Raw genomic sequence first — 16,684 nt, forward strand, 5'->3', positions numbered from 1 at the left:
CGGGGGTCAGGTCCCCCTGTACCCTAGCAGTTTAAATGTGAATGTTCCGTGACCGCACTATAGCGGAGGAATGGAAAATCTTCCGTTTTGCGCTTACGTGTATAGCGTGGAATGGGAGATTTCCCTTTCCTTCACTATAGTGCGATCTCGGAGTAGGTATATTTAAATAGGGAGGGTGTGGGGGGGCAAAGCCCCCTTGCAAAAACATTTGAAAGGTGTTATTTTTTTTTTGTCCCTTTCATATGTTCGAGTTTCTCTAAATTCGAGATTCCGGTTTTGAGTTTATGACTTTCGAGTTTAGAGAAATTCGATCATATGAAGGGGAACCATAACTATACATGTAAAATAATCAGGAAAGTGAATAAAAAAACTCGGGGCATACACTTAAATTAGCCACAATAGTATGGATGGATAGGGCACAGAAAGCATATTTCATCCTAAAATACCAGAAAGCGTAATTGCAAAAAGGTACCTTGCCTGTCCGCTGAGGAAGAAGAAAACAATGACAAAAGCAATTGACTGACAATCAGGAGCAGCCTTAGGTTAACTGGTGCCCTAGGCAAAAGGGCTCCACAGTGCCCCCCCCCCCCCCCACACCATCCAGGTGCCCCCATCCTGGTTTACCTACACCAAATAAATACTGGAAAAGCATCCCCGGATCTGCTAGTGCGGCGTCCTTGGCGACCACCTAGTTGGCCTATGCGTAAGGCCGGGCGGCTATGCTGACAATTACATGAAATATGAATTCCTTTTAATTTAAACGCCATTTTGTTCTTACTAAGTTGATTTTTGGTGCATGGGGTTATGGTGACATTTTTTTTTCTGCTGGAGTTAATTGTTAAATAAAAATAATTGTTGCAGAGTTACAATTGTGTCAATGCGGTTTATACAGGCATAGCTCTCAACCAATCAGGGACAAATTGCAACAGAATCAGGGACAATCAGGCACACTTTTAAAATAATATTATTAACTTGAGACGTTAGCAAAATGAAAGAATGTGAATTAATATACATTTTCTGAAATAAAAGAAATATACAATTTTTAGTGTCATTGTTATGATAGTTTATTAAGTGTAAGTCATCACCTTTCCTCTAAGGATGACCAGTTTTAAGAGGGATTAAGAGCGACAGGGCTAAAATGCGAGTCAAAATCAGGGACAGTTGAGAGGTATTATCCATAATCCATGTGTGTGTTGGGGGGGGGGGCAAGGTCTAAAAATAGGGACAGATTTTTCAAATATTGCGCTTATAAACTCAGAAAGTTACTAGAATTATATGAGTTGTTCTATGCATTTTTCCTAAGGAATGTGAAGTACAAAACTCAAACGTATGTCAGTTCTCAGTGATTGGACAGAAAACACACTTGTTATGAGGTACGGGCCAAAATATGAGGCAAAAATCTGGACAGTTGTGAAGTACGCATGGATGACAGCGGTCACAATGTGCTCTATGTATTTCGTGAATATGCAAGTACAATGAGTTTTTCCAAGTAATTTTCATAGCTGTAGGGTCGTTCAGTCGTACATATGATTTGTGTTTAGGGTGTGACATGGCGGTCTTAGGCGGGGTTTGCGCTGAGTAATACTGCTGATTTAAAGCCATACAGTTAGTACTTTTTGTACTCTTTGTTGATATCACGAACGTCAAATAAAACTGTGCGTCTGATCTGGGAATAACATTATACAAATACATAACCTAATTCAGAATAACTTTTGAAACCCCATACTTATTTATCTAATGACTATACCAATACTCAGTTTTCGTGGAGACGCACTTATTTTATGTAATGTTTGAATGACCGTATACCGCGAATTGGGTTGTCACATTTCGGCCACCGTAAAAGAGGGTAGTTGGAGAGTTATGATTCCGCTGTTGGTTATACTAGCAAATCAACTGTTAGTTGTATCAGTGATTAGTATGAATAAAGTGTAATAAAAACTATACCTGTTTTCACTGGTGTTGCACAGAGTGGCAGCAATGCGCTCCTTGAGTTATGTGCAGCGGGTTGAGTTAGACTTTAGCGGTAGTGTTTTTCCTCATGCTGTCTGCTTAGGAGACGCTGACAACGACACGGTAAGGGTGGCAGATACCGTCTGCTCTTTTTAATTATGACCAGGTGTTTATTTGTATATAGGTAGCCAAAAACAGACACAGTAGTTCTTGTTTCAGTTTAATTCTGATGCGTGTCATTTCTTCTGTAATGTTTTGCAGTTTTCACATGTGTGCCGTAGATAATGCATTTGTTACTTATCTGCAGCAGCTCCTAATAAAGGTAACAGGGATGCCTCAGTTACAGAAAATAATAGTAATGAATCATCAATCAGTGTTAATTACTCTGCCTACCCAGAATGATCTGGATCAGTGGAGCTTAATGTTAACATGATAGCAGTAAGAAAGAACCACATTATTACGGCATCTAGTCTTTTACCCCAGGTTGAGCACCAGTGTCTATAGGATGGATTCCCTAATTTTATTGTTAACGGACTATAGTGAGGGTTGTAATGGCTGAGCTAAAAGGGGCAATTGGCACTTACCAATCCTAGGTCTGTGTCAGTTCTGGTAGACTGTGGGAATACTGCGTAAGAATGTCTGCATTGCTACTGGGAATATATCAATGGTCACAACCGTTTAGGTGATTTCCAGTCCAAAAGCTGAAACAACTTTCGCCGACAATGGAGCCTTTTTTTCTCCACTGTTGTGCAACATTGGAGTAGGTATTTTTAAGTTTGGGGATGCATGGGGGCTTGCTCCCTTGTAAAAATAACTTCAAAATTCACTGAAAGTTGCCTCAGACATTTTTTTGATGGATTGGCACCCTGTTAAAGAGTTTTTGATCTGCCAATATGAGTCTGTTGCTGTCTGATTTATTGTAAGGGTAAAAATTGCTGGAGTAAACTGGTTATTTGGTTCGCACACATACCAACTTTAATTCTCTTTAGAGACCGTTTTAAACAGTACTATGCAGGAATACCCTCACTCCTCCTTTTGATGCCTGGGTATGTTAGTGATAGTCTGGATCCCGGAGTGCAATGTTCCTTTCGGTGTGTACTTGTCACAATTTGAATGACCGTGCTTTATAAAATCAAGGGCCTAAATCATAAAAACTACGCTGACCATCTCAAAGCCTTGCCCCTATTCTCAGTATCATGCAGACTTTAGATGAGTGATCTCTGCCTCACATATGGAGCTTCAATAGACCCTATTCTGTCTGAATTACTGCACTTCTAAGTCCATTGGTGGAATAAACACTCTCTCAATAGATTGTAATCCGTTCTGAAACATAAATATAATATGTTAGAGGGATGGATAGATATCACATAGAATGCCTGTTTAGATTCATATTCCTCCCATCATAAAGCAAAGTACTTCCCTTACTCTATTCAGACATAATTTGGATGAATGGATGGGAAAATACAAATTCATCCCAGTTTAACACCCTTTTCTGTTGTAGATGGGGTAACATAAATGTTCTGCCAGGCTGTGGGTTAAAACTTCATGGCAATGCAGGGCTAGACTTCTAAAGATTGTCATGAATTAGTAGCCTAGTTAGTACCCATGAACCTGTTGCTGAGCAATAGTGATAACTTTGTGACAGCTGTTCTGGGAGCCCATAACAGTACTATTATATTTCTTTTCTATTTTATTTTATTAGTATTAGTTAACTTGGATAGGCCCTGCGGTGGTGGTGCTGCGGTAGCGTTGTCACCTCACAGTAAGACGTTGTCCTGTTTGATTCTCAGCTAGAGCGTCTTCTGTGTGGAGACATGTGTGAATGGGCATACCTTCATTGAAGGTTGTGGGTCAGGGCCGGCAATTCGGCACGTAAAAATCTACTGCCAGTCATTAGCGGACCGGAGTTCCACTGTGGTGACCCCTAACCGGGAAAAGCCGAAAGACACAACAAAAAAAGTTAACTTGGATAGGCCACTGAACCTCATGGACCATTTTCAAACTCTGCCCAGTAGCACTTCCTGGTTCAGTGGCTTGCTCCAAGTTCCGCAGTTAGGCAATAGAGGCTGTGAGAATCAAACCATGGAGTACAGGAAACAGCTGGTTAACAGCTCATAGCCTTAATCCTTTGCACCAGCTGTCAGAGAACATAGGATAGGAACAATAGTAGGCATGCAGTCACAGTTCTTGCCACCCTTTGAGTACTTAATAGTGTCTGCCTTTCAAATAAGCTGGTTTATTCATGATAATCCTGGAAGAGACGATCTCTGCCTAACACACAAAGCTATGTCAAACCCAGAGCTTTTAGACATGTTCCACTTAAAGAAATCCCAATCCCTACGAGCTGCACTGTCTAGGGATCTAAACCTTGTCACCACAATAAACAGAACATGCTGGAGGGATAGATTCCTGTCCCAGAGACTTCCCATACCCTGGAACAAACTACCTATCTATATCAAACAAAGCTACTCATTAGCGCTCTTCAAGAAAAATCTTGATGATTGGATGGGAGATAGGAAATTCACCCCGGGGATCACTTCTGTGGCTCTGCTCAACAGTGGCACAGGAAATAATTTTCTTGGGTGGCGAAAGCCAGGGTACCTTTGGCTTGGCTTATATAGGCCGTAGGGCCAATAGCCTAGTACCTACCTATGAACCTATAAATATCTTTCTTTCCATCCAATCATCAAGACCAGCCTTAAACGCAGAAAAAGTAGCACTTTACTTGACCAGTACTAGTAACTTACTACGTAGGTGTGAAGATTGGGTGAAGATAGATGAAGGCTGCCAGCCTAGCCAGATAGAATTTTGGAGACAATTTTGTCATCTGTAAATATTAATATAAACAGCAGGCTTGTTGTCTTAAATGGTAAAAACAGTGTTATATGTGGAACTGAAAAAAATGTAATAACAGTGCACTCTACTGACCAAGTAAGGCATGCTGTGACCCTTTGATATTCGAACTCGGAGCCAGGAAGTCTAGAGTGAGGCATCTTGCCTATTGTTTTACGGCCAGAGTTAATGGCCAGAATTTGCATGCATAAATGTCCTTTATTGCTCTGGTTTCTGCACAGAGTTGAAGAATGTAAATGTAGTTTCTGTTAGCCTGGGAACCCAGGGAAGTGTGAAGAATGATGTAATGTGAACCAGGAATGAGATTTTAAAAACAGAGAGAATCGGAGAGCATTAAGCATGTTTGTATTGACCATCCAACTCATCAGCACTGTCTTACACTATATGTAAGTTTATCTCAGACTTGTATTTTCTCTTAGAAATAGCTAGAAATGAGAAAGATTAGACTGTGTTTTTCTGTGATGTCGGAACTGTACTACTGAATTATTTTAAGTATTTCTCTGTCATCTCTGAACTCTTGACTAGCACTGTGTAGTAAATGTATTGTCTTGTGTTTTGACTATTTATTAAATTTTTTAAAACCCTTTCAACTGTGGCTGTTTTTGTAGAGATAATGTAAGCTCTTTAGAGTACTTGCGTGCCTTTGGTAAAATTGTTCAAGGCCACTCCAATAGCTTTAGCCCAGGGCTGTACTACCAATTGGATAATAATATTGCACAGTAATAATTGGACACCCTTTTCAGGGCCTTTGAGTAGCTGATAAATATTAGTGGGTGGTGGCAGTGGGTACTACCATATAGTCTGGGAAAAGAAGGCACAGCTGGAGAACCTGTGCCAGCCTTCCCTAGGAGTGTCTGTGTGGTTGTATAAACTTCTCAAAGTGTGTGTGTGTGTGTGTGTGTGTTAGCTACTTGTGCAGGGACACGAAGCACTGATTGGACAGAGATGGTGCTGGAGGTTTTAACTTGCCCACTAGGCTGAGATCTGGACCCTATAGCTGTGCCAGTGGGGAGCCTTATTGGGGACCTGAAGAGCAAGGGAGCGACCAGCCCCGGACTGACTGTGATCTCTTTGTGCTCTTAAGGGAAATTGCACTTTACTGTGTGCATTTGTTATCCTTTCTTCCTATATGAGACGCCCCTCACTGGTGTTAGTGGTGAGGATGGAGGCTCCTTGATTGCTGGGCCAGGGCACGGGCGTCACAGTAGGCATCAAGTTTTGTTTATTTGTTGGTGTAAATTTACTAACCTAGTGTGGATGTTTGTAGAGCCACTGGTTTTGCAAAAAAATAGGTTAAATAGGGCTGGGTCTTTCTTGACACAAAAGCATGACCCAGGTCATCTCGAAGCAGCTGATAGGCTATTGATTATAAGGAGAGTTGTGCTAATGTAAAGAGATATCTGAAGGATTTAAGGCCTTTATTTTTGACAAAGAATCACTAAGACCTTTCTAGCTGAGCAATAATTTTGGATTTATACTTACCAAAGGGATATTGTTTTCGATGATGGGTCTGATAAAGGAAGGGTGCCAGGATGAGATGGCTTCTTTGATTTTGAAGGTATTCCCTTGGGATTTAACTGGGACAGATGCAATAGTTTTCTACCTATAACGGAATGAGAAGGAATTGTGCACATAAGTTCACAGGTCTTTTTATGACAGTATCTGTCTGAAGAGGAGTACCATTTGGAGCATATGAGGTTTGAACAGCTTTTTTGCATTTCGCTTGAGACTGTTTTCAGGGCACCAGGTATGTGTATATCCCAGCCCTTTTTGGAGTAGTTTACTATCAGCTGACGAGTGGATGACAGTACTCAGCTTGCAGTCATCAGCAGACTTGGTCAACCACACTTAGTAATATTAGTTTGGATGTCTGCATCTCAAGAGATGGCCCAGTACTGTTGCCCACACATTCAATTTTACATTCAGAAAGGATACCAGCAACGTTCACTACTTGGGATGTATTGGCTAGCCAGTTTGTAAAACAACAAACAGTGTAGGGCTTTATATTAAATTTAATTAATCTTTCAATAATACCAGCATGGCAGATGGTCTAAAAAACCTTGGCCAGTTCAAGATAAGCAGCTTGCATTGAGTAACCACTGCTGTCCACAGCCTCTGTATCCTTTTTACTGAAGTTTATTAGGTTCAGGAGACAGGACCTGCCCTTCACAATGCTAAACTGAGTAAGTTTATATCAGTTAGGTTGCCTGTGTCTGCATAAATTAATATTCTGTACTCTGTATTTCACTGTTTAATTTCCAGTATTTCAAACTTGCCTTGCTAGCAAACTCCTTCTCTAGCGGTCTTTTCTTTTACCTCCTGTTTTCTACAAAACCTCTCATGCTTTCTCAAATCATACTTGCCTTTCAGGATTTAATAAATTGTTCCCTTCTTTTTCGTTTTAAAACCATTTTGTCTCTTGCATCCTGCTTATGATATAGGAGTACATTTAAATTAACCAGTCAGGATTTTTCTTGCTATGGCTTCATTGTTGCAGCATTTTCTGTTTCACTGTATGGGGTCTGTTCTACTTCACTTGCAGTATTCAATTGATTGTACTCCTGCGCAATGTATGACTGTTGTAACTATTGTTTTATTATGTATATATGGTGTTTTATTTGTATAATTGATTTAATTGTACAGCTTTTCTCTCCAGGCCTCTGCTGAAAAGGGTTTATTGCCTAGTTGGACTGCCCTGGTTAAAACATGTCATAAGTAAAGTTAATAAAATTCCATAGCTTTGTATACAAGGTTGGCAAGGCTGACTGGTCTATAATTATCTGGATCTGTAGAGGGGCCACCTTGTGTAGAAGAGTCACTGTGACTGTGCTCCAGGCATCAGTGACAAACCTTGTGGGAAGGCTGTGGTTGAACAGTTTAAGCAGAGGTTCAAATAGTGCAGAATTGGCAATGATGAGGATGCAGTATGGCCTGCTATCTGGTACTAAAGAAACATTATTTTTAGACTGTGTCAGGGATTCTAAGACTTGTTCCCAGGAGATTACAAGGAAAACTGTATTTATAGGGATAGTGAGCACAACAATGTGGTTAAGTGGGGTAAAGTAAACACTATATTTATCTGTTAATATATTGGCTATATCCTTGAGACTGAAATGTGTGATATTGTTATGAGCTCAGTGCATTGTTTAACACTATTCCTTAATTTTCTGACATAACTAAAGAAAAGTTTGTAGTTTCCTTTAGTTTCTGTAGTGAGCTTAAGTTTGTATTTTGCTTTGTATTTTCTAATAGTGTTCTCTTAAGTTATTTGCTGGCATGTTTCAGTGTAGTCTTGAGGTAGGGGGATGGGGATTTCTTACACAAGTTTTTATTATTTTCTTTCATTTGTTATATAGTTTATTAATATGTGAGTTTCTGCAGAGAGGTTTAGTCCTGAATATACTATTATATTTAGAGTGGAAAGGTGCAGATTTTCGTATGCAAGTAAAAATTAGAGTTGAATATGGCAGTCCTGTCAGTTTGGTCCATTTGTGGGTGATTGTTGGGGGTATTGCTTAGGTCTTCCAAAGTTGAAATTGGTTTTCCCATGAGAAATCCCCAAAGGTGGTTTAATTTGGTGGTGGAATGAAACCGTTACGTTTGACAGAGAAAGTAACAGATTTGTGCTCAGATTTAACTGAGACAAGGAGGTGAGTGGTGGGGCACAGACAGAGAAGAATGGCAAGGACTCTGCCAAGGATATTGGAGCCTCTAGTGGGTACTTTTACAATTTGCTCCAGAGCATTTTATTAACAAAGTCTAGGAAACTCAGCATATTCATTTTCAGAGGTGTAAGTGTGCCAGTCAATGCTTGGGTAATTGAAAACCCCTAGCAAGAAGATATTTGGTTTGATATTTAACTTCTCAGTGGTGTTAAAGGTAATTTCCATGATCTTTGGGGAACTTTGATGGGGATATGTAAGCAACAGGGAATTTATAGCTGGATGTATTAAGGGTGATTCAAGTTATGCTTATGAGTAATTTGATTTGAAGTGATGGTGTTCCTGATAAATACAGCTAACCTTAACAGTTACCCATGGGCCTGGGCCTGAAAATATGGTAGGTGATAACCCCTGATACAGAGGGAGTGCTGTCATTACACTGAAACTAGGTCTTAGAAACTACACAAATATGAATGTGTTCAGCTTGCAGAAGGGTTCAAGTTGTGTCATCTTGCTGTTTTACTCTCCTAGCATTCAGGAGTGCCATCATGATATTGCCCGAATTTGGGTTTGTTTGCTATGTAGGAATGTCCAGTAGGAGACTATGCCTAAAAAGGCACGGTAGGGATAGCAAAGGATTTAGCCAGTATGTGGAAGCCCTGGTGTGAGAGACGTAAGGTATCCCTGGCTTAACAGGAAGTCTTCTCTACCATCTCATCCCAGGCCAGTACATACTGGATCCCCTTAGAATGACAACTCCTCCTTAGCGAATTGTTAAAGCCAGTTATCTTGTCTTGGTATCTAGGCATCATTCTTTTTTTTTTTTACTGTTTTATTATTTTTTCCAAACATAATTATTAAATTTACATATATGACAAAGGCAATCTTACGTTTATATAAATGAAAAACATACAAAATGATGTCACTTTAGTTGCAAACAGTTTGCATCACAGATACCACTGAAACAACTGTAGTTGTAAACATTATGTCACTTATAAACCATCCAGTCATTGTCAGTTAAACATTTGTATAGCTCATTCACATCCTGCCTCGTAAACCTCGTTCCTGCTCTGTGTATATTGTTCCCACAATTCCCATTTTTTCATATGTAGTTTGCTCCTTCCCTTTTCTAAAGATTCCAATTCCAGTTGTTTTATTTATGTTACTATATTCACTACTTCTAGTAAAGTTGGTCTAGATTTTTATTTCCATTTTCTAGTAATTGCTTTTTTTGGCAGCCACCATAATTAGACTCGGCAAAGCTTTACTATGTCTAGGCAATTCCAATTCTGTAGCATAACTAAAAAAAAAATCATCTTCTGAGTCAGTCCAGTCTGCTCACCCAGCATCACCGACAGAGCAGTCTGCAAGGAATCCCAAATGTCTGCCAGCTCATCACACTTCCAAAAAATATGTTCCCAGCTACCTGTTTCTTGCCAGTCACACCTCCAACATTTGCTGTAGGCATCATGCTTGGTGAAGGAAGGATGCTATTCAAGAGTAGCAGCTTTCTTGCCACTCACACATGCATAGTAAGTTCCATCATGTCTGCATGCCCCTCTAGGTGGAGTATCTCACATCATTCACTTCCATGTCAACTACCGCTAGGTTCTATTCATACTTGTTTGGTTTAAGGGACCTTAGGGCTCTTGTGACATCACAAATCCTGGCATACAGTCACCCTGTTCTTATTCAGTGTGGTGGGTGTGGTATCTGTATGCCTAACTTTAGGCTCACTTATGAAGAAGACATTTCTTGTGTGGCAGCAGATTTATTGGGCCTTTAGGGCTGAGGTTTGCTTTCCTGAGGACTCTTGCATGATCTGTGTGGCACTGGAACATGTGGGAGTGGAGGAGTAGGTGTTGGCTGGTGTGCTAAAGGCTGAGATCTTTTAGAGTATATTCTAGGAGGCTTTGGCATTTTTTTCTTTATAGCTTCAGCATACATTATAGGGTTAGTGGTTTGTTGTGACTGATGTGGTGTGGCTATAGGATGCTTGCCAGTAGTGGGCTGATGCGAGAGGTTTGCCTCCATCTGTCACAGGTTGTAATATCATTTGGTAGAGGATGTGAACAGTTAGTAAGTAGATTATTGCTACTCTGCTGATGCAATCAGTCTGCTCACATATGAGGTGAGAGTGGACTGTTGAACCATGTTGCCAGTGAGTAGCGGGCAAGGGCTGGTCATAGTACTCAGGGGTTGGAGAATGACTGCTGTAGAAAACAGTGATGATTTATGGATGAAGTATATAGGGTGATACTTGGGAAGTTAGGTAAGATGGTGGCTAATCTAACAGTACTCAGTGAAAAAAAAAATAGATTTGCCAAAAATGGTAGGTAGTGGTGATTCACTACTAGTGCTGGTCTCACTGTAGCTATACTCTGATATTTATTTATTTTATTTATATATGTAATTAACATTTGTTGACTGCGTAGGTGAACTGGACCTAGGACATTCTCCAGTCACAACTCGGGCTAGAGGAGACAGATGATATAACTGAGCATACAACATAATGTAAAACTATTGATATAGAAATTTTCATTTTTTTTGGCAGTAATATAGTTGCATATATAGCACAGTTTAGAATTTTCAGTTAGGAACAGATCATCTCGAATTTTCAAGTAGATACAGTTCATTATTGACACATCAAATTAGTTTATAGTTCAATTCCAAAGAAGCATTTCAGTGAATATAACAGACAAATTGGTATTGAGTCAGCAGATGAAATATATAATTGTTCATTACCATATACATGCTTTCTAGACCACATCTCTTGAAATACTTACAGGCATGATGTTTTATCAGATAGTATTTCTTAGTTGTAAATTAAAGCTAGTAAGTTTGGTGAATTGTCTTTCTCTTGGGGATTTGTTCCAAGTGGAAGGTGCATTTTTAGCAAAGGCTTTTTCAACAGTGGCTAATGAGAGTCTGGCTGAGTGCTATCTGTGTTTCTAAGAGTATAACTGCAATCGCTATTAAAGAGTCTGGTCTTTTGAAGGTAGACAGTATCCTCTATTAAGGAGCTTGTAAGTAAGGGTGTTAAGCAGTAGCTTGTTTTTTGCTGACATTGTAAGCCGTCTACTATTCTTAGTTGCAGTGGTATTCTGTATTATTAGCTAGGTTGAGTAAGCATAGTATTTTGTTCTGACTGGTTTATAATGTAATATTGGCAGCTTAGTTTGCAACAGTAAGGGACAGTTCTTATTTAATCCTAGGAATGAGTACATTTATGGCTACGCAGTGTCTGGCTTCTAGAGTTAAGAGATTGGATATTGAATAGGATTCCTTCAGTTGTCCTAGTACTTTGTTAACTTCGGTTAATATGTGAAGAGTAAAAGAAAGAAGGTTTAACACAATTCCAAAGTATCTCTGAGAGGTGCTTGTAGGCCAAATGTTAAGAGGGATCATTAATAACAAGGATAGTGGCATGTTTAATCTTTTCAGCTGTGTCAAACAGCATGACTGTAACCTTGCAGGTATTTACAAGTTTGTTGTTAGCTAAACAGTTCCAAAGTGTTTCAAAATCAAAATGTAGTTTTGTAATGATTTCATGAATTCATTTCCCATGCCTAGTGGAAAACTGCATCATCTGCATGCATTATGCAGTCAAGTGTTGGGACTTTGGGAGCTAATCCCAAGATGACTCCTAAGAAGCAGTTTTCAGGATTTTCTGTGTTTGGTAGCTTCTAAGAAGTCCAGAAAAGTATGTCCCTGTTATCCAGCATCAAAACAGAAGTACTAATCCCAGGCTGATTCATGAGAAGTGGCTTGTAAATTACCAGTGACTGGTAGTCTTGTCCAGATTTTTGTGATTTTAAAAGTCGAATGGAAAAATGGATTAATACTCTAGATACTGCAATTTGTACTGCGGTAGCGTTGTCACCTCACAGTTAGACGTTGCCCGTTCGATTCTCAGTTAGAGCGTCTTCTGTGTAGCGACATGCGTGAATGGGTGTACTTTTGTTGAAGGTTGTGCGTTAGACCCGGCAAGCCAGTATGTAAAAATCTACTGGCAATCATTAGCAGACCGGAGTTCCGCTGTGGCAAGCCCTAACCGGGAAAAGCCGAAAGTCACAATCAAACAAACTCTAGATACTGCAATTTGCAGTAAATAGTAGAAAGATAAGAAACAGAGAGTAACTGAAGGGAGGGCCTTCCTATTTTGAACTTTTATTACTCACTAGTATCAGCAGGCAAGATGAGAGTGGGAGGAGCTTCCAAAATGCACCAAAGGGGTTGACCACTCGAGCCACTGAGTTTAATAACAACGGCCAGTGGCTAGCATTTTCTGGAGCTCTAGCAAGTGCCAACCCTGGGGAGCACTGGCCACTTTCAGTCTAAGTATCATCCTGCCATTGTCGCACTTTCTACCAACATTTTTATTTTATACTGCAGAAATGTAGGAGGTAGTACACACAGACTGAATTCTGCCTACAATGTTCTTACATTATGACAGGCCTGTGTATCACATTGTTGACTCATCTCACAGGGGGACTTTCACAGAGACTGGAATTTAGTTGCAGTGATGATATATTAATGTAAAAGGCTGGCCCGTAGGTGACATGGTGCTGTAGGCAAAGGGCATCATGATGCCACCCCCCCACTGCCTTCCGTTTCATCCCCTGAAAGATCATTCAGTACTCCTCCCTGCTTTTCCCCATCATCTCCACACCATGCACATTTACTTTTCTTTATCGTTCTTTCCTTTTCTCACATTTTGCCTTACTCTCCAGCTTTTTCAAGAAGCCATGGCTTTGTCTATATAATGTGAAGTGCATTTTAATTTTTTTAACTTTTTCATTTAATGACACCTTGAACAACAATTATGATTAAGGAAAGAAATTCGGTTTTGCTGTTCAACTTTACTTTTCCTTGCATCCTTTCCACACACCTTACCTGGCTAAGACTACACAGTAACAACTCTGAAGGAAATAACTCGGTTAAACCAGGTGTCGACCCCCAGAAGCTATAGGATTGTAGATGCTCTTAGGTACACTTCAGAATATTTTCACAGCCTTTTGATCTCTTGGTGGTCTGAACAAAAATCATGAGTAAGAAAAGCATTTCACTTGAAATTGTGTCCAAGGCTTAATGTTCAAAGCCAATAAAACAGTAGCTCACAATAAACTAATAAGGCAAATCTTTGAGTGGATTCATAAATCCTATGTGAGAATACTGCCTGCCTACCTACCCCACCCCATAAAAAGACAGGCACTGTCTCTATATCCCTCTTTAGTTTGAGTTGAAAGTTGAGGTTGAATGGTCAGGCATCTATTTTAGGTGATTTCTGTCGTACATATCCATAGCATGCTTCCTCTATCCCCCAAAGGCAGTCACCATGCAGATATGCCTGATGTGTAATTGTGAGAAAGGTGACAAAAATGATGATCACTTTAATGTATTCCAACTTGCTGCTCCTAGACAATACACTTCCCCTACACAAGTTATAATAACCTTCTTTGCACACCTCTGAGGTCTGTGAGCAAAGTAAAAGAAATAATGACCACATTGTCCACAACCCCCAACACTAGCTATAATAACCTTCTGTGCATACTTCTGAGGTTTGTTTGTGCTGAAAATTAAAGAAGTAATGACCACACCATCCCTAGCTCCTACATGTGCAACATCAATCTTCTGAACACAACTCTGAGCAGGGCTGGCTTTAAAATGGGTGCAGCTGAGGGCAGAAACCATCATGTCAAAATAAATGTATACAGTCTGGGATATGGGGACCACCAGACCCCCACAGAAGGGTCTGAATGTTCTGTGATGTATTTTATGCTTTATTTTTGAAACTTAATTACTTGTTAACTGCATTTTTACAGCTACCCAATGTTATTGTGTGTGCACAAATAAAAATCAGTTATATTTTCTACACACACACACACACACACACACACACACACACACACACACACACACACACACACACATAGTGCATACATACTCCACATAGAAAAAGCCACAGCCAAGAACTCGACTAGAGCAAAGCTCTGTGAAATGGCAATGTTGCTCACTGGACCACTACAGCAATCAGCAGTTGTTTTCACACATCCTCTTCCTGTCAAACCACCAAAGATAACCACCTGTCATATATAAGGTCTATGTTTGTGACAACTGAAAATAAATTATAGCCACTTTGTTAATCTTAAATATGCTGTAACTACACCCCACACACACAAGCATAATGTCAGCGCTGATGATAATTGTGAGAGTTGGTGAGATAAATTATAGCCATCTTCCTGATCTTACACTGGAACCTCTTCCCCGACACACACACACAACACAAACACACATTAAGCCATAGCCATACTAGTTTTACACTGCTTTCAGTAAATAACACTACATTGTGCAACACTAGTACTGCTACAAAAGATCAGTAACTGTTTAGAGGTCATCAAGACTAATGTGTAATGTAGATGCTCGTATTTCTGTTGCCTCAAATTTTTATCCTGTTCTTCATAAAAATTTTGATTTGTTAGTAAATCATTCAGGATTACAGTCAGTCAGAAAATGCTAGACAGAGTTGCATATTTTTATTTTTAACAAGAAACATCTTTATTAAATTATCACAAATGACATAGGCAATCCTACATTTATATAAATAGAAACAAACCATATATTTTTCATTTTTTTTAAATAGAAACAAGCCATATTGGCATAATTTTAGTTGCAAACATTATACGTCACTTATAATCTGTCCATTCATTGTCAGTCAAACATTACATAGCTCATTCAAGTCCTGACTTCCTTTAAACCGTGTTCCTCCTCTGCATGTATTGTTCCCACAATTCACAGATACTCTGCAGAGAATCCTTAGTCTACCAACTCATTACACTCACAGAAAATATGTTCCCAGTTACCTCTTTCTTCCCTGCCACATCTCCAACATTTGCTGTCTACCTGAGGAAAAATTCTTTCAGAGTAAAAAAATATCTGTGCAAACATTTCCAAGCAAAAATCCTAAATCTTCTAGATTTTGTTGCATATTGAGAAATATATATCCCATTGTTTATTTCTTATCCAATCTCTCTTCCAAATCCTTTCTAACCTCCTCTGATTCTTATAGTTATCATGCAATATTTTATATGCTGTATTTTTAATGGCAGTTTCTTTTCTATATTCTACTAAAAACTCTACCAGTGCTGGTCTTTTGTTTAGGACCCTCCATATTTCCTTTTCTTTGCCTATACTCTGATATCAATCCTTGATGGGGAAGCGGATCTCTAACCTGCAGTCCAAACAAATTCTTGGCATCTTCCCATTCTGTTATCTTTCCCCCTTTCTAGTTATTTGCTCCCAATGCCTTGGTTCCATAGAAGGTTTCTCCAATAAATTCCATCCACATCTTGCCTATTGTCTGTATCCCTAATTGCAGTCACCCGTATCAGCAGAAGCTGCTTTCTCCATTCCCATGTTGGCTTTCACCCGTATCAGCAGAAGCTGCTTTCTCCATTCCCATGTTGGCTTAGTTCTTAGAATACTTTCTGTTATGAATATAATATTCTGCATGATTATTGTTATTCTCATTAATGGTCTGCATCCAAAGTCCTTGTCTGTCCTTGTTTCTTGAGCTTCCCCCTGTTTTATCCTCATCCCTTTCCACTTTGAATTACTGTATAGGTTTCTGCTTGTGCTGCGTGTAGTAGCCTTAACTGTCTTGCTCTGAAATACCCCTTCAAATCTGGTAATCCCAATCTGCACTCTTCTACTGAAGAGTCATCTTATCCCACTTGACTCTTGCCATCTTTCCCTCCCAGATAGTCATTCAGCTCTTTATTAATTGCTATCCACAGCTTCCCCTCTGGTTGATAAAAATATGCCTCACCAATGTATAAGACTAAAGGGACTAAAACATTTTAAATGCATATATCCTCGTATTCATATCCATATAACAAAGCTTTCATTTTCTCAGTTTTTGTATTATCTGTTGTTTAGTCTGTTCCCACATATCCTTAGCTGCCACACCAGAATAATTTTTAATCCATACTTCTAAATATTTCATTTTATCATGTCCCCATTAACATGGATATTGATGAACCAATTCACGTGTGGGTACATAATTTACCGCTATTGCCTTTGTTTTAGTTTCATTAATTTTGTATCCTGAAAAGATCTGAAACTGTCTCACAATGTTACACTGTAATGTCCCTTTCTGGTTTTATCAGGTATAGAATAATATCATCTGCAAATAGATCCAGCTTTTCTTGACTACCATA

General features: G+C 39.4%; 1 protein-coding gene across 1 annotated transcript in view; it reads left to right on the top strand.

Annotated features, from left to right (window-relative positions):
• The first annotated feature begins 1,609 nt into the window (after window positions 1-1,609).
• The window catches only part of ITFG2 (integrin alpha FG-GAP repeat containing 2), a 989,737-nt gene continuing 974,662 nt past the window's right edge, over window positions 1,610-16,684 (top strand). The window contains exon 1 of the mRNA XM_044087619.1: window positions 1,610-2,073. Within this exon, the coding sequence (XP_043943554.1) occupies window positions 1,978-2,073 (96 nt within the window). The 5' untranslated portion in view covers window positions 1,610-1,977. The remainder of the gene's footprint in view (window positions 2,074-16,684) is intronic.

The sequence above is a fragment of the Protopterus annectens genome, chromosome 11.part0 (genome assembly GCF_019279795.1).
Source record: "Protopterus annectens isolate FY-2018-M chromosome 11.part0, PAN1.0, whole genome shotgun sequence".
In the NCBI taxonomy this organism is placed as follows: Eukaryota; Metazoa; Chordata; order Ceratodontiformes; family Protopteridae; genus Protopterus; species Protopterus annectens.